The following is a 23,964-nucleotide window of genomic DNA, read 5'->3' as shown; positions in this document are numbered from 1 at the left end:
TTTATAAAAGTTTCTAGCATTAAAAATAAGTTACGCTTAAAATAAAGTTGGCCCCCTTTTTTGGTAAAAAATCATGAAAATCTCCCCGTCTTTAGCTCCCCAAATGAAATTAATCGCTACCGCTTTACAAACAATTTACTTTACTTATCTATTTTTTATATGATCTGGCAGTCTCACCAGTTTAAAGTACTTATTTTTGAAAGGGTTATAGTTGAAATAGCTTGAACGGGTCACTAATCACGAGTGATGCAAATTTTGAAGAGCCATATCTTAACAATTTTTTGTCTTACTGAAAAACAAAATGAAACTAGCATATTTATAATAGCAAAATCTATATTTTTTACTTTATAAGATTTTTCATATCACTAATATACTTTTTAAGTTATTTTGAAAAAAGGAAATTTTTCAACAATTTTAGAAATTTTTTTTTTATTATAAAACCAATTTTTTTCAAAAAGAAGCACTTCAAACCAATCAAACTTACAGATCATATAAACAATACACATACAGTTAAAATAAATAGGGTGCTAAATAGAGGGAGGTTTTCCGATTTTTTTACCAAAAAAAGGGGCAAATTTTTCTTTTCAGTGTAACTCGTTTATTTCTGATGCTAGAAACTTTTATAAAAAACAAGTAAAAAGTTTTTTCAATTACTTTAAAAATGTTAATAAATTTTCCCCAAAAATTGCTTAATTTTTCGGTGATTTCGGGTTGAATTATTCAATTTGGAATTAGACAAATAAGAACGTATTTTTCATGAGCTACAACTTTGCTTTTACTCAATTTGGAGACTTTACTGATACACCATTTTTTTTGTTTTTATATAAGCTATACTTTTTCTAAGAACATTTTTTCGATAAAATATTTACTGTTATTTGTGTTATTTGCCAGTTATTTGCGAAAAACAAACTGAAAACGTAGTTTTTTGTCGAAAAATCAACATTTTCAATCGCAATTAACTCGAAAAGTATTGACTTACGTAAGAAACTTTATAGAACGAAAGTTGCTTATAATCTGTCAATTTATCTATTTCCGGGCTTATTTTAAACACGCCTTTTTCACCCCCCGAGAAGGGGTGACTGTCACCCCCCAAGTAAAAGCAACCAACGGCACAATTTCAACTTTGCATTGGAGGGTAAGTAAAACCTAAATCCAAATTTTCATGCAATTCGGAGTTGCCCCTGAAAATTACACTTCAAAACGGTCATTTATTGGGCTAATACTTTTATTCTGACAAATATCTTACTATACGATTGGAAGTTAAAATCATCAAAAAATAATCAGTTTAATTTTTATTTCTGTAGCTTTCTATTGGTCAGAATCTCCTACGAATGAAATAATCGCTGTAATTTTTATTCTTGTAGGTTTCTGTTGGGTCAGAATCTCTATGAATCAAATAATCAGAATAATCTTACTTTGCCCGTCCGCCTACAGCGTCTTAAATGGAAACGTCATATATTTAAGCTGGAAGAAAACAGGCTTTCAAAAAAAGTGTTCAATTCAAGAATGCCGGGGAAGAGATTAGTCTCTCATCAGCAAGCACATATGCTGCTCCTGTTTGTCCTAGTTGGGTCAGAGAGAGCAGCATATGTGCCTCCTGATGAGAGACTAATAAGTTTTGAAACCGGTAGAGGTGCTTGCTGCACCCTCTGATTGAACTGGAATAATGATGCGGCTGTAGTTTCGTGTTGCAACGAAATTGAAAAAATGGTTATTCATTTTTGATTTACATGTTTACTCTGATTGGAGTACGAAGGGAACCATTCTCGTTGGAACTTTACCGCGCTGAGCAGATATGACGTGAATTATAAATTGTAAAATTCCCTCATCTTCCTTAGTCTCAGCATCCGTTATGGCTTGCAAATTGTAGAAGCCTCGGAGGTGTTGCCAGAGAAGGTTCCCATTGTTTTCAATCTGGTAGGATGTAGAGTAATATTTTTTGGTGTTGTTTTATGTGCTATTAGATTGAAAACTTGGTCTCTTGCTAGCAGTTCTCGCTAGGGCATTCACTTCATTTAAGATTGTTAATGAAAAATTAGAAACAGTTAATTATACTATGACGATGTAAAAATCAACTAAATGACTTATTCACGTTCCAATTTTCTACGTTCCCTATTGAAGGGGAATAGTTAAGGAATATTAGTTGGGTATCAATAAAATAGGCTTGGTTGATAAACTAGCGATTTGAGGCATTTATTAAAGATCCGCACAAGACATCGATGAATTTGCTACAATGATGAAAACATAATAAAAAAGTGGGGTTTGATGGAAATGTGCTTATTTATACAAAAACAAACAACTAAATTAAATAGAAAAAGTCTAAGAAATATTATACAAATTATACTTACCTTTTATAAAATATGAAGTATGTACTTGTAACCCTGAAAACCTAACTTTGAAGTTGATGTCTAAATAAAACAAAAAATTTATATTACAAGACTTTTTATTTATATACAATTTATACATATGAGTACGTAAACTAATACGTATTACAAAAAATATATCCATCTATATAAATAGAGAAATTGATAACAATAATATAAATAACTCTTAAACTAAGATCACTTACAAACTTTCTTAAAGTTTCTGAGAACATTATTAGCCCTTGCGCGTACCATTCGGCTTGCCTGAAACAACAGAAAACAAAAAATTAGATCCAAGAATATCAAAAGCTTATAGGTATAATAGTTATCAAAATAAATATTATAAAATATAAAAACACATTTGCCTAAGTTTCTTTTTTCAATCACACCATAGTAGGCCTGGAGCCCGCGTACCAAAAAAAGTGAATTAATAGCAAGCTGAAAATTTGTTAATAGCTTAACGGTGTCTAGTCGGACAAACTTTGATGTATGGGAACACTAAAAGAGTAACAAATCAAGATGTTTTGCTGAAGATGGGGAAAGAATGCGAAGTCAGAAAAACCATACAAGCGAAAAAACTGGAGTATCTAGGTCACATAATGAGAGGAGAAAAGTACTCTCTGTTAAGACTCATAATCCAAGGAAAAATCTCGGGAAAGAGAAATGTGGGACGTAGGAGGATTTCCTGGTTGCGAAATTTAAGGGAGTGGTATGGGTGCAGTTCCATACAGTTGTTCAGAGCTGCAGTCAACAAAGTTAAGATTGCTGTGATGGTAGCCAACCTCCGATAGGAGACGGTACTGCAAGAAGAAGAACACTGGAACAGGGGAAGTTTTAATTGTGGAACAGGTTAAAAAATTGGAACGTCTGGCTACGAAAAGGTCCCATGTATTTTGTCGGATTATCTTAAATATCTGAGGAGTCTCCGATCTTCATTTGCCAGGAGAGCTTTTGGTCACCCTGTTACACACCATTGTTAAAGTCACAATCGAAATCAAGTCACTTCATTTGTAATATAAAAGTACTGGACATTTCTATAACCATACTCTATAAAGTTATGTATAGGTATAAGTGCTTAAATAAAAGGATTTTTTTTAGTGAAACCTACATTTCACCAGAGCTATTTCTTTATACATACTACAAAGATTGAGATTCACCCAAAAATATCTTCATTTCTTTTTTTTTCTTAGTTTGTCACCATAAACTACGATTTCTTATAACCACCATATTGTCTCGTTCAATTTATGACACCCTTCAACCAGCTTATTACCTTCTAATCCCCTAAAAAGCCCTTCAACCTAATGCCTTTGACAAATCCACTTACACGCGCGATTAACTCCTCACCTCATTCATCTCGTATTTAAGACCAGTCACAAAGATATGGGGTAATATCTTCCATTGATTCTATTTTATATACGAGTATAAGTAGGTACCTGCTGGTTTTTTATTTCCACCTGTAGGTATCATAAATTTTGAAGGAATCTTGGCACACAATGATTTAAAATTGTTAAAAATGTGTATTATTTGTAGTAGTGAGATGAAATCTTCATTTTTTTAAATTTAATAAACACCAATACGATGCTTAAGAACAGTACAATATGATCAAACAATATGATCAATGCGCAACTTTTTGCTAGTCTAAAATACTAATAAAAATTTTTAGACTAAGGACAAACTCACTAGTATCTCTTAGGTTCTGTTTATTGCACAAATATTAACCTGTACCATTAGTTGGACTATACTCTGCTTTTCACTTAACTAACTCGAGGGGTTCCTTTCTCTTGACTCTTTTAACCAGATCCGTGCTTCTCCATTGAGGAGCTGTGTGGTCTCAACATTGACGTGTTGAAGAAGTCGTTGTTCGTGACTTTTGGCAAATTTTTCAATGGTCTTGTTAACAGTATTTACTTTTAGGTCCCTGTGACCAGCGTTGTGAAGCAGCGTTGACAGTGGTCCTTAGCACTTTGTTTTGGAATCGCTGGATAATATCTAAATTATTATTACTAGCACAATCCCACAGCGGGATGTCATATGTCCATATAGGTTTTAGAATCTGTTTATACAAAAGTATTTTGTTGTAGATGGACAGAATGGATTGTCTTCTCAATAGCCAATACATTTGGACCTGGATCCCGCGTACCAAAAAATGTTGATTATTGGCAAGCTGAAAATTTGTTAATAGCTTAACGGTGTCTAGTCGGACAAACTTTGATGTATGGGAAGACTGGAACAGGGAAAGTTTTAATTGTAGAACAGAACATGTTCCATGTATGTTGAGGACAGAACTTCCAATTGATTTGTTACCATTTCATTAAACTCTCGTGCAAAAATCATACTAGTGTTTATCACCAACTGGGCATGTTAATGAGTGGAACACGAAGAACAAGTCAAATGACAGGAATCATGTTGGTTAGTAATAGAAGTCTGATTTTTGCATGAGAGTTTAATGAAATGGTAACAAATCAATTGGATGTTCTGTCCGACAAAATACATGGGACGTTTTCGTAATCTGACGTTCAAGATTTTTAAACTCTTCCACAATTAAAACTTCCCCTGTTCCAGTGTTCCCGTACATCAAAGTTTGTCCGACTAGACACCGTTAAGCTATTAACAAATTTTCAGCTTGCTATTAATCAACTTTTTTTGGTACGCAGGATCCAGGTCTAATTGTTTTATAGTTTGTTAAGCTGTGCTCTTCTCTTTTTAACATGGGCCCTTCAGCATAGCCTAATGTCTAATATAATACCCAAATATTTTGCGGTATCGGGCATAGGGTATCTGAGTAGGTATTATTTACATTTACAGGACTATGGTATTTTTTCTTGTTAAAATAAATGTATATTGACTTCTTTCGCTTAATGTAATTCGCCTGTATTTAGTCCAGTTGTTAAGTCTGTTACCAGACTTATAGTTTTCTTGCTGCTTCTTCATGGTCTGCACATACGGCCAAGATGGCAGTATCCACTGCATTGTGATACACCTGCCTTGATTTCGTTTAGTTCCGAGTAGGCTTTTTTTGCTTTAAATTACAGGTAGTAATGAAATCGGCCTGTACGATGATACTGTATTTGATTGTTTTCCAGGTTTCACGCCTTCGTTGCCCATAACGCACGAGTAGCGTCACGAAGGTTTTATCATAGGTACCGATGACGCAGAAGTGGCACCAGTGTTACTAAATGAGCGATTTAAGTACGTGGTACCAGCCAAGTGGCGCTTGTTCAAGATGGGCACCGAACGTATTAAGAATTATTATGATCTCAGCCGCTTTCCATATTTTGGGAATATATCTTAATCGATCATTTATAAGATATATCAAATTTACTATGACTTTTGAAGATGTTTTAAGATTTCCCCAGAAATTAAGTCAGTGAAACAAAATCTTAATAAAAAACAATTACTGTTAGACTTACCAGTGTGAAGGAAGAGATGGTTTTTCAAATTTGTGTGTTTTGAAAATCCTCTAGAACAAATGTGGCACTTAAAGGGCCATGACCCTGAATGTACGTACATATGAGATCTGAGATCGCCGGGGGTGGGGAATGACTTGCTGCATAAGTTACACTTGTGTGGTTTATCCTGAAACAAAAGAAAAATATATAAGCATGTGAACTTTATAGATATTTGAAATTATTATTTATACATGTAACATACATTATACATCATGTAAACTGACTCATAAAGACAATGTAATTTCAGATCACTAACAATATTAGATACCTGAACCTTAACACATAAATTCTAAGCCAACAAGTCATGAGAATAAGGCATAAGAATGTCTACTAAAATAATAGAAACCAGAAAGCTGCAGTAGCTGGAACATGCTATGCCTTTCGCTAGTACCATTCGCTATGCGAATGGTACTTGTTTCAATTACCTATACAAGGAAAAATCCAGGAAAGGATAAGTGTAAGAGAGAGAAGAATGTTATGACTTCGCAACTTGCGGGAATGGTATAGATGCTCATATATAGAACTTTTCAGGGCAGCGGTATCTAAGATCAGAGTAGCTATGACGGTTGCCAACCTCAGCAGCGGAGATGGCACGTAAAGAAAAAGACCACAATTCTTTTACCAGTTACAAAAGCTTAAAAGTGGTAACTTTTAACTACTTTTTACCAGTTACCAAAAACAAAAAATTAATTAAGCAGTTATTCTTGTCCAACAATACGTTATAAAGAATTTTTTGCTTCGATGCTTATGGTCTTGCATTTTCTAATATTTCAAAGTAAAAGGAATAATAATGAACGGATCAGGGGCGGCTCGTGATAGTATAAGGTGGTGAGGCACACTACACCTGAGGAATTTTATTATTATGGTTAGCTTCTCTTTAATGGTCAGAAGATCGATTTTGTGACATCCTAACGCTAGGACGAATCTCGGACCAATAATCCCGGACAAAAATCCTCACAAATTATCCCTGGACAAGAAATCCCCAGACAAATAGTCCCCGGATAAATAATCCACGGACAAAAAATCCCCACAAAATATCCCGGACAAATAATCTACAAAAATTTTCAAATTTCAAAATATCCCCACAAAGAATTCCGGACAAAAAATCCTCAAGAAATATTTGCTGTCGATTGGTTCTCTAAAACTTTTCCAGTGAATGCGATCGACTCAAGCGCTTTCAGCCTCATTGCATAGAGTTATTTTGAATTCCAATTCCATATTGGAATTGAAAGAGTGTGCGTTTTTTCAAAAATCGTGGAAGATATGGGGAATGAGCTAAATATTATTCGCTTAAATATTTTGCTCACTCTGATTTGAATAACTATGTTCAAAAAAATTTTACAAAAAAAACACAACCACAGCATACATTTTTGAAACACTTAAAAACTACTTTTTATGTAAATGTAACAAATAAATAAAGAAAAATAATTTATTATGTAGTTATATATTTTATAAAAAACACACACACACAAAATAAAACATTTTTATCTACTCTATGTCATATTATACAGTGATGAGCGCGCTAATAACCGGCAAAATAGCATAAAAGATGGAAAACGTATTAAGTTTTGAGATAAAAAGAAATAAAACTAGTCGAGCTGGGAAATTTATCGATATTAACCTATTAATTTACATTATATTGATTGTTTCCCACCTTTATACGTATCAGTTTTCGTTGACATACTCCTCTGATACGTGTAAAGCTGGGAAACAATCAATATACTATAAATAAAAAGGTTACAATCCCTAAATTTCCCAGCTCAACTAGTTTCATTTCATTTTATCTCACAACTTAATACGTTTTCCATCTTTTGTGCTATTTTGCCGGTTATTAGCACGCTCATCACTGTATATAAGTTTTTAGTTTGTGAAAACTGTCATTATAGATAGCAGTGCGTGAAGGGTTTAAAGTGTGGGTGAAGTAACAATGTATTTTAAATGGGATTTACTTTTTCGCACACTTTCATGTAATCAAATATCTTTAACTTTCGCGTTATCATGGTGATGATAATATGAGCAATGACTTACAACAAAATTTTTGACAGTTTGTGGTTTGAAAGTAGTTAGGATTTTTAAATGTCAAAAGTTCTAAAAATTGTAGAATAGAAATGAATTCCAGTGACGAAGAGTTACAGTTTTTTTATTTGTTTATCGTAGATAAAATATTATATGAAACTGTGCCTGAAGTACTTTTTGCGAACTTACGCGATGTATAGCACTCGCTCCGTTGTCGCTCGTGCTCTAATTTTTACTTACGCTATACATCGCGTAAGTTCGCAAAAAGTACTTCACGCACAGTTTCATACAATATTTTATCTACTCTACGATAAACAAATAAAAAAACTGTAACTCTTCGTCACTGAAATTCATTTCTATTCTACAATTTTTAGAACTTTGACATTTAAAAATCCTAACTATTTTCAAACCACAAAACTGTCAAAATTTTTATTGTAAGTCATTGCTCATATTGTCATCACCATGACAACGCGAAAGTTAAGGATATTTGATTATATGAAAGTGTGCCAAAAATCCCATTGAAAGTGTGCGGAAAAGTAAATCCCATTTAAAATACATTGTTACTTCACGCACACTTTAAACCCTTCACGCACTGCTATCTATAATGACAGTTTTCACAAACTAAAAACTTATACATAATATGACATAGAGTAGATTAATAACTATTTTGAAACACTTCAAAACTACTTTTGTATGTAAACGTCCGATGTTGAAGTGGAAACGTTAATAAAATAATTTTTTAAGTTAAATTGTATAATCTTATTTCTCATTTAGAATAATAAATTACATAAATGCCACAAAGAAAAAATAGCTTCACAAGAATATATTAGGTGATGATGAACAATGATTTAAAATGAACACTGTTTTAAATACATACTATCCATAAACTTCTAAAATATAATAATCCATTCGTATATACCGCGTATACATAAAAAGCTATGATCTGCAATCGATTTGTGCTTGTACTAGTCGGTTCAGTTCGGCTATTCCCATTCCGTTCCGCGGAGCCTGAGGCCGTTCGGCTATCCCTATTCCGTTCCGCGGAGCCTGAGGCCTGCCTCAAGGATGGATGATCTGCCCCTTTTTTGTTCCTAGAATCGGTGGCACATTTTTCAAATTTTGCCGGTTTTACTGTTGGCGTTGTCCCATACTGTTGCAGATGGTGTGAGGCTAGCTTCAACTGTAATAATTTGAGAAAGTTGGAATGGCACGTGGAAGACGGATATATAAGAAGATAAAGAGTCAGGGCCGTACCAATTTTAATTTTTTTCATAAAAATGAAGGTATTTAGGAAATTTAAAAAAGCTAAATTATATTTAAAAAACTGATTATAAAACAACGAAATAACGTAAATAGTCGATTGATATACTGGTGAGGTACTGCCTCACCTGCCTCATAGGACAAGCCGCCACTGGAACGGATGATCTTTTAACAACATGAGATATGCAGATAAACACCGGTTTATGTGGTTATGTCCTGCGCCTTCCGGTTCCTATTCTCCAGCCGCGTCGATCTGTCCAATCTCCTGGTCGGAGATCTCTATCTCAGACATGGCTTTCTGGATTCCACTTATCCAGGTTGTTTTCGGTCTGCCCCTTTTCCTTCTTTCCGGGGGTTGTTTTTGTTGGACTTCTTCAATTATGTTTGTTTTTCTATTCATAATATCTCGTACCCGTTCATTCGTTATATGTGAGAGTCTGCATTCCAGTGCGAGCAACTTCTGTTCTGTTCGCTTATTCAGTTGCCAGGTTTCACATCCATGCAGTACCACGCTTTTAATGATGCTATTATAAAGCTGTGTTTTCTTTTCTTTTGATATGGTTTTTGACCAAAGTAGTGCAGAAAGACTAGAGTCTGCTAGTCCATTTCCAGTGCGAGCAACTTCTGTTCTGTTCGCTTATTCAGTTGCCAGGTTTCACATGAATACAGTACAACGCTTTTAAAGATGCTATTATAAAGCTGTGTTTTCTTTTCTTTTGATATGGTTTTTGACCAAAGTAGTGAGTTCAAAGCTGCTATTACCTTCTTTCCTTTCATAATTATCCTCTATTTCGAATTCTGTCCTTCCACTTTGTTGGATTCTCGTTCCAAAGTATACATAATCAGAGTTTGGCTCGATAACCATATCATCCTCTAGTTGTAACTCACTTTGCTGTCCTCCTATACACATATATTTAGTTTTCTTTATATTAACGTATAGGCCCCATTTTTTGTATTCTCGAAACAGCCGGTTTGTCATAAATATTAGATCATCTTTATCTTGGGCAATCACCACCAGATCATCAGCAAAATGCAGTGTGTATAGTGTTGAGTCGTCGATTAGCTGTATCCCCATTCCAGAACACGATTTCCGCCACTTATTCAAGACCTCATTTATATAGATTTTAAACAATGTTGGCGATAAGCTGCATCCCTGTCGTAGTCCCTTATTCACCATGAAGCTATTGGATAATCTGCTGTTGATTTTTATATTTGCTTGGATATTGTTATAGAATTGTTGCACTGCTTTTATTAAAGTTATATTAATAGGGGATTTTTCCAGGACTTGCCATAATTTACGAAGTAATACGGTATCATATTCCTTTGTTAGATCGACGAATAGTAGATGTATTTCTCTGTCTCTGGCTACTTTTTTTTCGTTGAGTTGGTTGATCGTGAAGATGTGGTCGATACAGGATCTTCCTGTTCGGAATCCTGCTTGTTGTTCGATCTCTAAAGGTGCATATTCATTTTCTATTAGAGTTTTTAGAGTTTTCCCATATAATCTGATAAAGGTGCTGGTTACAGTAATACAGAGATAGTTCTTGCAGTCTTCCTTGTTACCCTTTTTGTGTATTGGGGTTATCCATCCTGTTTTCCAATTTTCTGGTATGTTTTCTCCATTTGTGTAGTTGTTGAAAATAGATTTGCAGATGACACCGTAATTATGGCGAGCTCTGCTGGACAACTCCAGCTACTACTAAATACAAACAGTTTCTGTGAAGAATATGGACTATAAATGAATATAAAAAAGACCAAACACATGATAATAACTAAGAAAAACAAACATACAATCATACAAACAAGCATACATTTGGAAAATGTACCGATAGGAAACCTGGATTTCAGATAAAAATGATCAAACAACAGAAATAAGGACCAGGATAGAAATAGCAAGAAATGCGTTTGTAAAAATGAAAGCAGGTCTCTGCAACAAAGACCTTGGATTAGAACTGAGAGTAAGAGCTTTGCAGGGGCGTGCGATCCATGGAAGCAAGGGAAGCATTGCTTCCCTTGGTTTCCGTAGGTAATACCGTACAAACTAAGTAACTGAGATTATTTAAAAAAAAAATTGAACAAACACATAAAGCAGGCTTTTAAGTTGCATACGATATTTAATTATGCATATTTAATTATGTAATACAAGCAGTAAGTAATAAGAAAAGAGACACGTATTTTACTCTATTTTTGTCATACAGTAAATAACAAAGCAATGAAATATTCGTAAGCAGCGCTGCATGCTGCACATCTAGCTTTCGATTATCGTATTCCTACGTTGGTATTCGGAGTCATGTCGGCAGATAATCTGATTTCAAATTGGCTTCTCCTCAGCCTATGTAAAAATCACCGGGGTTACACGCAGAGTGGCGAGTTCAAATTTCGGGCATATATATCGCTTATAAGCAATTTCGTCAACTGCATACACGGAGCTGTTTTTGTGAATTTAAATGGGATTTACCTGCATTTCACAATGACGGGCTTCGTTGACTGATTTTGTGGAATTATGAAGATTAATTTTATTTAATTATTTATATAAATAAATATATATAGAATTATTTATATCATAAATACTAAATATTTATATAAATATATATGTATTAGGGTTTTGGGGAATGGCGAAAATGTGAAAAGTGGGATTAGATACAGAAACCATAAGTAGCACAAGAGGATTTTTGGAGTTTTTTAACTTTGCTTTTTTCAGAAATATTTACATTCTCCGATAATTTATTTGATATTTATTTCTCAGATAATGCAATATAAACGAGATTGGTTTCTGTGTAAAAAATTAGCGAATTTAAAGATGTTATTAACAAAAAGAGAGAGATGACTTTGAAAAATGCTGGAAAATATGATGGCAAGAAGTTTTGAGCCTAAAAGGAAGCGCATACGCACTGATAATGTTGAATATGTCCAATCGTACTACCGCCGACTATACTATCAGATTTTAGATCAAATATGCCAACGAATGGAAAATAGGTTTAAGAATTTTGATGACCGAGACTTTCGTTCGGGTAGAAGAATTGAATTACATTATAAATAGGTGTTATTACATTTTTTTTATAAATTACTTCCCCTGTTTCAAATTTCACGGCACACCCCTGGAGCTTTGAGATGCTACGTGTGTGATGCTACGTGTTCTTGAGTTCTTGATACTGCATTATGGGCTTGAAAGCTGGACATTGAAGCAAGAATACATAAATAAGCTACAATCATTTGAAATGTGGTATTTCAGAAGGATGCTCAGAATAGCATGGACATGGACACAGAAGAAAACGAACACGGAAGTATTGCGAGAAATGAGCAAAGAATGCGAAATAATAAACACTATAAAAATAAGAAAATTACAATATATGGCACGTAATGAGGGGACAGCGATATAAAATGCTAAGACTGATAATATAGGAAAAGATCAGATGCGGAAGAAGTATAGGAAGAAAGAGAGTGTCATGGTTAAAGAATTTAAGGGACTGGTTTATATGCAGTTCTATATAACTCCTCAGAGCAGCGGTAGATAGAGTAAAGATAGTGATGATATTGATATTCAACCTCTGATTAGGTGTGTGTGTGTTTATGTTTTATTGGCACTGGTACCTCCGATAAGGAGACGGCACTTACAGAAAAAAAATTTCTAATGAGATTTAAAAGGTTTCAAGTTGTGCTATGTTTTTGATAATAATGTCTCTAGCGAGATGTTTACTATAAGCGCACATCAATATGGCTTGCCATTGTATAAATTATTAACTGACTGTTTTATACTGAAATATTTAATATACCCAATCTATACGATCGATACTACTGTCTACAAATGCCCTAACGGCGTTTGATTGATCATTGACGTTTCTTTTCAAATGGACGTCACTTGAATAACACTCACTAAATGCCTGTCTGGCTCGTTCGTATTTCACATTTTATCTGATGTTTGATTGACTGCGTTACGCAAGATGTAAGCCGTAAGACGTAAACCATTAGTTCACAATCACTCTCTTTCGAACCGCTACTAGGGTTTTATTTTGCACGACCAATCGTATTAAAGTGAGCAAAAATCTCTTCAGTTAAAGAAGACGAGAGTTATACTTTAGGAAGAAATCTATTCAAGTTGCTTTATATCCGCTTGTGAAGCGAATAGAAGCGAACAGGTGCATGTCTTGTCCAAGATAAATGTTCAGACTGGTAAATATGAGAGAAATGATATACATTAACATTACTGTATTAAACTAACTGATTCAAATATCAAGATGTCTAGATCTCAATACAAAATAATTTGTGAATTTTGAACGAGGCATTTAATTAAACCAGTTAGATTTTTTCAATAATCTTTTATCATTTTTAAGCTTTAGTGCAATAAATTAATCAAAAATACATAAGTAATTTGACTTTCGGCATAAATAAAACTTTTTAATATACATGAAAGCTTAGATAGTAAATACATAGATTGTTTAATTTGCTATAAGATGTCTATAAACTCATTAAAATTCAGTCAACGATGAAGTCACTGGACGAGTTGAGTTCACTCCCAAAATATGAATATTACCTGACCTACGTAAGGTAATGTTTGAATTCACTCCCGGGTGTAAAAGTATATTTCTTATTAGACGTTCTTGAACATCTATGGTGTATTCCACGAATATACGTCTGTTTTGGATTATCGCGACAACGAATATTTTAGTGTGCAACATAAGAAGTACGAAAGTATTTTGCTCTAATAATTACTCCAATAAACAACAATATAATTTGCAATTTACTTTCGTTCTTCATATTTTGCACAGTAAAATATTCGTAGTCGCGATAATCCAAAACAGACGTATATTCGTGGAATGGGGTATACATCTAATTGGGATGATTTTTAAAAATGCATCTTGGTAATAATTCAAGAAAACAAAGTTGCATTGTTATGTTCTTGTTAATATTTGGTCACTAAGTTTCATTGAATACATACATTAGAGTAAATATGAAATTGCTATAACTGCCCCGCTTACTTTCTTTTACAACATATTATTTGATATATTTTTTATAAATTCAAAATTTGGTAAGGCCGTTATTTTGTAGTTATTTCAAATTATATTATCTTTAAGTTTTTTCTCAATATCACTTTTTTATCGTACACTTTCACAACGGTATCTATTGAAGTTTGATATAAGTATCTAATTGAATATCTTGTAGAACATAAATAAACTGGTTAAAATTTGGATGTGTTGTATATTGAAGCATTATAGCGAGAGTGAAAAGACTTACATGCATTTGTTGTCATTTGTAAAGGAGGAGGAAATGTTGATGTTTCTTCAATATAGATTTCAACGTAATAGTCACTAAACTTAACCATTCTTTCATCTTCTGGTTGAATTGCAACAATATCTACGGCAAAGTAATCTCCAACGTCCTCTGCTTTGAGAAATGGTAAACCAAATATATAAGTTATATATTTAGTTATATCTATTTCTGCACTGATATTCGTGGGACAGTTCCAACTGTTGAATTTTTCTATACCAACTTTGACTCAAGTGAAACAGGCATCCCTTTTAGTGTCTGGAAAAACTTCTCGAATTGCTTTATGATAAAAGTGCTATATGGCAACAATGTTTAAATTTCAGAAAATAATATCTCTAAATCATACTTTATTGTAAAATCGCTCGGAAGTGAATTCGAATAGTGTCGGGAGTGAACTCGACTAATAAAATAACTACTACGAAGTCACAATTTACTAATCAATGTAACATCATTTTATTTCCAGGATCGTCGTATTACTTGTAAAATTCCTTTATAGGGGAGTGCAATTAGAACGAAAAGATACAATGTTTCGGAAAAAATCAAACAAGGTTATATTTTTCTAAAACTTTTTTTGTTAGTTTATAAATATGTTAAACTAAAAAGTTCTACTCACAAATTTCGCCGCTAATTGTTTATTAATTGTTTAAACAATAACAATTGTTTTGTATAAATAATGTTAAGAGTATGGGTGAATTCAACATTTTATTTTGATAAAAAATGTTTTTATTTTAGTTTTGATTATGCTGAACCCGAATCTGACATTACAATTTGCCAATTCAAAATGGCGGATTCAAAATGGCGGATTTTTTCCTAAACATCCTTAAAATGTAATTGTAAAATCCTAATTTTTTTATAAAACGTGTTTGTTTACATATTTTGAGAGGTTGCTGAACCTGAATCAAATTTTGATAATTTAAATTATAAAATGGCAGATCCAAAATGGCGGATAACTTAAAAAATAGTTGTAAAATCATAATTTCTTTACAAAATGTATTTATTTCTACATATATTTATTTCTGAGAGCTTTGATAAACCTAACTTAAATGTTAACATTATAAACTATAAAATGGCGGATCCAAAATGCGGATTTTCTAAAAAGAACATAAAAAATAACATTTTTCTAAAACATTTATTGTCTTTATTTTTAACAGGTTGTTGAATCTGAATTAAAGATTAAAAATTTAAATTTCAAAATGGCGGATCCAAAATGGCGGATATTTAAATGAAAAACAAGTAGAATCCAATCAAAAAAATATGGAATTTCATTCTTAAAAAAAAAAGATAAACAAATAATTTTCACAATAATATTAAAAATTAAAATGTATTAGAAAGAAAGAACAAATTATTCAAAATCTATCTCTTCAATATCACCTCCAACTACGCTGACATCTTCGCTTTCTTCAATTTCTTGTTCATTTAAAACGGGACAATTCAAACAGTCTTGTCCGAAACAATGAGAATAATATTGATAAAATATAATATTTTATATTTGCATATTAAGTGTTAGACCATGCACAGCTATTTATGACGAATAACTTTCTTCATAAAATTAATAATAAAACAGTTATCTTAAATAATAAGTGAAAATTTAATGCTGTTGGGTATAATTAATTTGAAACAATATTTAAAAAAAAAACAAATTTTCGATTAGAAGGATATAATTACGTATTGGAACATAGTTTTTAATTCCAAACAACTTTTCTTTATAAACATTTTCGATATTGTGAAATATAAAGGTACTTTACTCTTGAGTGAAATTCATATTTTTTAAAATACCTCGTACAAAATTAACAAAATTTGATACTTGATGGTTGCATCTTATGTTATATACGATGCAGAGTATTTTATAAAGAATAACTTTTTTTCGTAAAACTGATATTAAAAAAGTTATCAATAGGTTCCAAGTTACGCAGACATACTGTATAAGAGCTAAAAAAATTTTTTTTGTTGAACATTTATTATTGTTGAAGCTTATTATTAAATGTATTTTAGGTAAGTTTTACAGAAAAAGTTTTGATCACTCTGTATATACATTTTTTCAGCTGGTAATTTTCGGTTTTTGTATTACATTTTTGTTATCTTTCTTAGTTTTCTCAAAAAGAAATTATTTGTTTGATTTTTAAACTAAATAATTCACTGCTTTTTAAAGATTACATCCTAAGCTTTAAAAGGATATCAAAAAAATTGTATTAGATTTATTTAAGCTTGAGTAATACCGTCTTAAAGTGGTGGGAATTCTGTAAAACTACGAAGTTTTCAAAAATTACATTTTTTGAGACATCGTATTATTTGAATTAAATTTTTGAGATTTTTTTGAATGAAACATCGTTTAGTAAGATGATTGAGAGGTAAGTTGTGCAAATTTGAGAGTTTTATAAGTAAAATTGTATTAGTTACACATTTTTAAATCATTTTTAAACAAAATTCATGTAAGGCTCACTTTCCGCCCACACCGTACTTATGTCCATACATTTTATTTCTCTTTATTACAACCATAAGATAGCTTATTTGATCTTCTTTCAGGTCCAATTTGTAAAATTTCTTTTGATCCATTAGTTAAAGAATTACATTAAAAAAACTCAACCGTGCACTTCTTCCAACGCTAGTTTACAGTGCGCCAATGTGTGTGAGAAGTGTGACTTTAGCGTTATAAATAAAAAATTACAGAAGCTAGAGATTTAATTTTAGAAAAATCTTTATATAAGGTTTTTTTTGTAAAATTTTCTGAATTTTTCAATGGTCAAGTCAGTTTTTTTCTAAAAATTACATTCTCGGAGTTATTTAAAAAAACATCTAACTTCGCTGTTCATTTGTTTAATAAAAAATGAAGCACCCCACTTCTCGAGTAGAACTTTTTGATATATTGTTTATTAAACATTTCTTAATAAAATTACAAAAAGTTTTATCTTGTTTGATTTTTTCCGAAGTGAAAATTTAAATGGACTCCCCTATTATTATAATGACATTGGATTGTCATTTTTCTATTAAAATCATTGTTAGCAGGTTTTTTTTCTGAAATGCATTTTCCTTGAGTGAAATGGTTTGTAACAATTTAAATATTAGTTTATGAGGGTTTTCTGCGGTCTTTGGTTGCATATACGAGTCCTATTATCTTCCTTTGTGATTAACACATCCAGAAAAAGTAGTGTGTTCTTTTTTATTCATTAGTATTTTGATATAATGTTGAAATAAATGACAGAATAGAGAAGGCGGCTCGGACATACCATGCATTAAATAAAGGATTTATAAGTAGAAGAGAAGTATCAAAAGCCACAAAGATGAATGTATACAAAGTCATATTCAGACCAATTCTAACTTATGGGTCTGAATCATGGGTCCTTAATGACACAGAAAAAAGCAGAATACAAGCGATGGATATGAAATATTTACGTAAGGTCAAGGGGATAACTAGGAGAGATAGAATACGAAATGTAGATGTCAGAGAAGAATTAGAAATTCCGTCTGTGTTGGAGTTGGTAGAAAATAAACAATTAAGTTGGTGGGGACATTTGCAGAGAATTAATGACAACCGACTAGTCAAACAAGTGTGGGAAGCAAGAATTCAACACAAACGTGGAAGAGGCAGACCAAGGAATACATGGGATGACGTGATTGGAGACACACTTAAGAACAGAGAAAAACGTGGACGGAAGCAAAAATATTAGCAAGAGACAAAAAAAGTGGGGAAAATTTGTACATGAAATTTAAGTGTAAACTCTTAGGGGTAACCCTGAGAGTAATTCTCGTACACCTTAGAGTAAAACGAGTAACTGATTATATATATTATATATATAGTATTTTGATTTATTCTTCTTTACAGTTAATGTTCATCAAAAATTTGTTCAGGGCTTCTGGTCCATGAAGGCAAATGGAGAACACCTACATATATTCACCTTGCCGTGCGTTTTTGGTTATGTTTGTATACAATGTTTTGGCCAAATTTTTCCGTGAAAATATTTGCTAAAAAAAAGATAATGAAGATTGTTTTATAAAATTATTAAAAGATTTTTTCTCCAAATCCGTTATTAAATATAATACATAATGGGCTAACTTATTTAATTATCCATTTCGAGCATAGTACAGTATGTCTTGGAATAGTTGGTACTCAAACCGATATTTTATGGAAAGCATATTGATGATTGCATTTTGTCCTCTGTTTAATTAAATGAATTTAAAAAATTAAAATATTTTAATAGCTTCTGGCTAATTTTGTTACAAACATAAAGTTTTTAGATAAACATGTAAGCAAAAGACATTCGGTCCCAGCAACGGTGTAACCAGAATGATCCTAAGGGGGGGGGGGCTAAAACTACTGGGTGGTCTCTGGGGGGTATTGAATAGTAATGGTGTTAAGCGTATAGAGCTCAAACTACATCCAATTGGTGGGGGGACATAACCCCCAAAACCCTCCTGGTTACGCCTATGGGTCATGTGAAAATATAACTATGTGGAATCTAGATGAAAAAGATGTATAATCTCTCAGAATAGGAAGAACGAGAATAAGCAGAATTTGCAGAACCTACCAGACAAATCTTTATGATATGTAAGTAAAATTGGAAACGGTTGCCATTGTATATTATCGAATGAAGAATAAGATTTGGGAAAGCCAAAATTCGATTTTATGATGACATTACCTAATTACTAGATCTTCTCAAGCGAACAATTAAACCAAAAATCACTGTTTTCTGAATGGTTACTAAATATTGTTGTTAAACAAAAAACCACCAAAACATTTCGGCCCTACCAAATATTTATCAGGAGAAGGTTTTTAACGTTCACCTTTATAATGTAGATATAACATATTTCGCAGGAAGAAATATTTGTATTAACTTATTCAATAATAATTGGGTCTTGAGAGGTTTAGTTAATAAAAGCAACTAATATTGACCAAAATGTTAATAATTCTGTAAAGTATTCTCAGATTGTCTTTATTTTTTATCTTAAAACATATCCCTGACAGCTTAATATATAGCATTTCAGATAAAAAAAGCTTCTCACGATTTCCCATATATTAATAGGAAACCGTTAAAATACAGTAAAGTATCTCTAAAAACAAATTGCTTTAACACGTCTAGTATAAATATTAACACACGAATTTCTAGTTTCTCACCTAATGTTCATCGAAGCCATTTATTTTGGATAACATTCAATAATTAATAACTCTAAGCATTGCTTTTAAAGTAATATTTTCTATATGCTAATTGAATAGCATGACGTACAGGAAGGCTAATAAATAATAATGTTAACTAAACATTAAAACGAATTAAAATATAAATATGAAAATTATTTTAAAGTTTATTAAACGTATTTTATTTAGCAACATTAATTTTTTTAATAATTCTGCAGGAAATTTAGTTATAGTTTAAAATTTTAAAGGATTACGAAAACTTTTGGAGTTATTTGGAAAACTTATTAAAAACATTGATTTTTTTTCGATATAAAACCAACACTTTCGATAGCGAATAAATCGAAAACTATTAATATGTATAGAACATTTTTTGCTTAGAATGAATGTTTTTACCAACTTTTGCGGTCAAAATATAATAAAAAATTTCCACGACCAAGATGGGGTGGCAACCAGCCCCATGGTAAAAGCGCCTTTCGCGCTTTACTTTTTCGCACTAAATTTAAACATTTACCACTAATTCTCAAATTTTCAAGCAAATCGATCCATTCTGTAAAAATTGCGAGGTGAAAAGCTTCGGTTCCTGGACTACTACAGGTTTAGAGCAAAGGTTCCAAAAAGGACCCGTGTTGAGCTGCCCCCCCCCCCCCACTTGCAAAAATCAAAAAACAAATAGCCCTGATTTATGAGCTTTCATATTCCGCAAACTAAAAATTTTGAGCTCGTTCCACTGAGCAAGAATTTAATACTTTAGTGGGGGGCACTTAATAATACTACCCAACTACTTAAAAATAGGAATATTGAATCGGTTTTTGCGGCAGAATTACGAGCTATTTATGAGCTCTTGAAATTATAGTTTCGATTTTTGAGCTCATCCCCTTCACCCCCAAACAACCCTTTAATTGATTTAACTTAAGAGAAAAATGTTGAGAGAACTTAAAATATATCGTATTGCGGATATAATTCCTATAGCTTATATACTCTAAGAATAAACTATTAAATCACGTGCATTTCGATTATCGAGCTACAACCCCTTCGCAAGAAAACCACCCTATCTTCCCGGCTTAAGAGAAAGTTGTACTTAAATGCATTAAATTAATTATTTGGAGACTACATATCATTTAATAATTTATAAGCTTCCAAAATACGCGCATTTAGATCAGTAAATTGCAATTTATTTTGTATGGTGCAGTCACTGAAGGTAAAAATCAACGATTACCTTCAATTTCGGTGAACCTTCATCGATTTTCACGAAAATTGGTCAGTGGTTAGAGGATACCTCAAGAAACAAAGTTGACATGGTACCACCTTGCGCCTTTACCCTGAGAGTGGATACCGCCCCTTCTCGGGGGTGAAAATTATTTTATAAAAAATAACTGCACAAATCTGTAAAAGAACAAACTATAAGCAAAATGTATTATATAAAGTTATTAAAATAAGTCAATACTTTTTCAGTTATTAAAGATCAAAAATTTTAATTATTCGTGAAAAAATGCATGTTTTGAAGCGGTTTTTCGTAAATCACTGAAAAACTGTAAGTTTTTACAAAAAAGTTAATAGTAGTTTAATTCGTATAGCTTATATTCTAAGAATAAACTCTTAAATCACGCGCCTTTCGATTATAGAGCTACAACCCCTTCGCAAGAAAACTATCCCATATTCCCGGCTTAAGAGAGAGTTGTACTAAAATAATTTAAATTAATTATCTGGCGACTACATATCGTTTAATAATTTATGAGCTTGCAAAATATACGCATTTCAATTATTGAATTGCCATTTTCTTTCTATGGTGCAGTCACTGAAGGTAAAAATCAACTATGACCTTCGATTTCGGTAAATCTCCATTCATTTTCACGAATTGACAATAACAACTTCACCCCTTCTCGGGGGTGAAAATTACTTTATTAAATATAACCCCACAAATCGAGAGAGGGACAAATTGTAAGCAAAATTTGTTATATAATGTTATTAATAAATCAATACTTTTTGAGTTATTAAAGATCAAATATTTTAATTTTTGTGAAAAAAATGCATGCTTTAAAGCGATTTTTCATAAATAACTCAAAAACTGTAAGTTTTTACAAAAAAGGTTTCATCACTAAAATTGAAGCTAATAAAAAATATAATAAATTGCTTACTTAAAAAAAATCCTTTAATGTTAATTCAAAGTAAGTTATTGGTAATTAAATGTATATTTTTTGCGACTGTTCAAATCTAAGGATTCAAACTTAAATAACGGGAAAGAGATGCATTTTATAACACTTTGGTACTAAATACTTGTCGAAGTATTTAGAAATACCTATCAAAAATGAGCTCCAGAAAAAGTTGATAGCATCAAAATCCGCTCACCAATTTTCGTGAAAATGAATGGAGATTTACCGAAATTGAAGGTCATAGTTGATTTTTACCTTCAGTGACTGCACTATATAGAAAGAAACTGGCAATTCAATAATTGAGATGCGTATATTTTGCGAGCTCATAAATTATTAAACGATATCTAGTCGCCAAATAATTAATTTAAATTATTTTAAGTACAACTCTCTCTTAAGCCGGGAATATGGGATGGTTTTCTTGCGAAGGGGTTGTAGCTCAATAATCAAAAGGCGCGTGATTTAAGAGTTTATTCTTAGAATATAAGCTATACGAATTAAACTACTATTAACTTTTTTGTAAAAACTTACAGTTTTTCAGTGATTTACGAAAAACCGCTTCAAAACATGCATTTTTTCACGAATAATTAAAATTTTTGATCTTTAATAACTTAAAAAGTATTGACTTATTTTAATAACTTTATATAATACATTTTGCTTATAGTTTGTTCTTTTACAGATTTGTGCAGTTATTTTTTATAAAATAATTTTCACCCCCGAGAAGGGGCGATATCCACTCTCAGGGTAAAGGCGCAAGGTGGTACCATGTCAACTTTGTTTCTTGAGGTATCCTCTAACCACTGACCAATTTTCGTGAAAATCGATGAAGGTTCACCGAAATTGAAGGTAATCGTTGATTTTTACCTTCAGTGACTGCACTATACAAAATAAATTGCAATTTACTGATCTAAATGCGCGTATTTTAGAAGCTTATAAATTATTAAATGATATGTAGTCTCCAAATAATTAATTTAATGCATTTAAGTACAACTTTCTCTTAAGCCGGGAAGATAGGGTGGTTTTCTTGCGAAGGGGTTGTAGCTCGATAATCGAAATGCACGTGATTTAATAGTTTATTCTTAGAGTATATAAGCTATAGGAATTATATCCGCAATACGATATATTTTAAGTTTTCTTAGCATTTTTCTCGTAAGTTAAATCAATTAAAGGGTTGTTTGGGGGTGAAGGGGATGAGCTCAAAAATCGAAACTATAATTTCAAGAGCTCATAAATAGCTCGTAATTCTGCCGCAAAAACCGATTCAATATTCCTATTTTTAAGTAGTGGGGGAGGCTGCCTCAGCCCCCCCCCCCACTAAAGTATTAAATTCCTGCTCAGTGGAACGAGCTCGAAATTTTTAGTTTACGGAATATGAAAGCTCATAAATCAGGGCTATTTGTTTTGCAAGTGGGGGGGGGGCAGCTCAACACGGGTCCAAAAAGGACGATGTACTGTGGACTGTATAGCTTTAAAAGATATAACAGTTTTAAAATACATATTTTATTTGAGAATAATTATTAATATAATACAGGGGTGGCCAAACTGCGGCTCTTTGAAGGATTACTTGTGGCTCTCGATTGTACCCGAGTTATTTTTCAATTTTGTATTAGATATGATTTAAAAAAAATTATTATCGTTCCATAATATGTGTTTCAAAATGTCTTTTAATTTACTGACAACAAACATGAAAGACTTTGTAACAAATTCCATTTCCATCCAAGATAAGAATGATATGACACATCGAAAACTGCGCTAACGAACATTATATAAGAGTGGCGCAATGTAAAAGTCATTAATCAACCGAATCCAGACCGATTTTTGTATAACTCTTGCTACAGATGTAATTTGTAATTTGTATTAGGTACACATTTTGCATTTAAGTCATTCCACTCGACTTAGAAAAAAATTTTTACCATATTATACTAGAAAAACTTAACGAGTAGGCATATAAAAAAGACGGAAGGAATATTGACCGAACTCCAAAATAGATTTAAAGACTTAAAATATGTTAAATCGTCTCTTCATTTTTTTCCGAATTCATTTAAAATGAACATAGTTCATAAGGTGAATTTTTTATTATTACCAATATATGACCCAAACAACATCTGGAGAATTAAAATTAATAGAGACGCAAGAAGATCAAGCTCGAAAATAAAACTATAAGTTGACGCCGAATACCGAATTTTGGAAATTTGTACCAGAATCCACGAAGGTACCCTAAAAAAGAATGCTTGTCGAATTATTTCCATATTAGGAACAACGTACTTGTGTGGACCATTTTATTCCATTTTATAATTCGTGAAATCCTAACACCGATCAATATTACGTAACCAGCA

General features: G+C 32.2%; 1 protein-coding gene across 1 annotated transcript in view; it reads right to left on the bottom strand.

Annotated features, from left to right (window-relative positions):
- Positions 1-2,425: 2,425 nt before the first annotated feature.
- The window catches only part of LOC114326976 (zinc finger protein 250-like), a 343,951-nt gene continuing 322,412 nt past the window's right edge, over positions 2,426-23,964 (bottom strand). The window contains exons 5-6 of the mRNA XM_028275467.2: positions 5,774-5,939; positions 2,426-2,627 (exon numbers count right to left, since the gene is read on the bottom strand). Of these exons, the coding sequence (XP_028131268.1) occupies positions 2,599-2,627; positions 5,774-5,939 (195 nt within the window). The 3' untranslated portion in view covers positions 2,426-2,598. The remainder of the gene's footprint in view (positions 2,628-5,773; positions 5,940-23,964) is intronic.

The sequence above is a fragment of the Diabrotica virgifera genome, chromosome 1 (genome assembly GCF_917563875.1).
Source record: "Diabrotica virgifera virgifera chromosome 1, PGI_DIABVI_V3a".
In the NCBI taxonomy this organism is placed as follows: domain Eukaryota; kingdom Metazoa; phylum Arthropoda; class Insecta; order Coleoptera; family Chrysomelidae; genus Diabrotica; species Diabrotica virgifera.
Note: the sequence above shows the minus strand (reverse complement) of the source record. Positions and strands in the feature narration are given on the sequence as shown.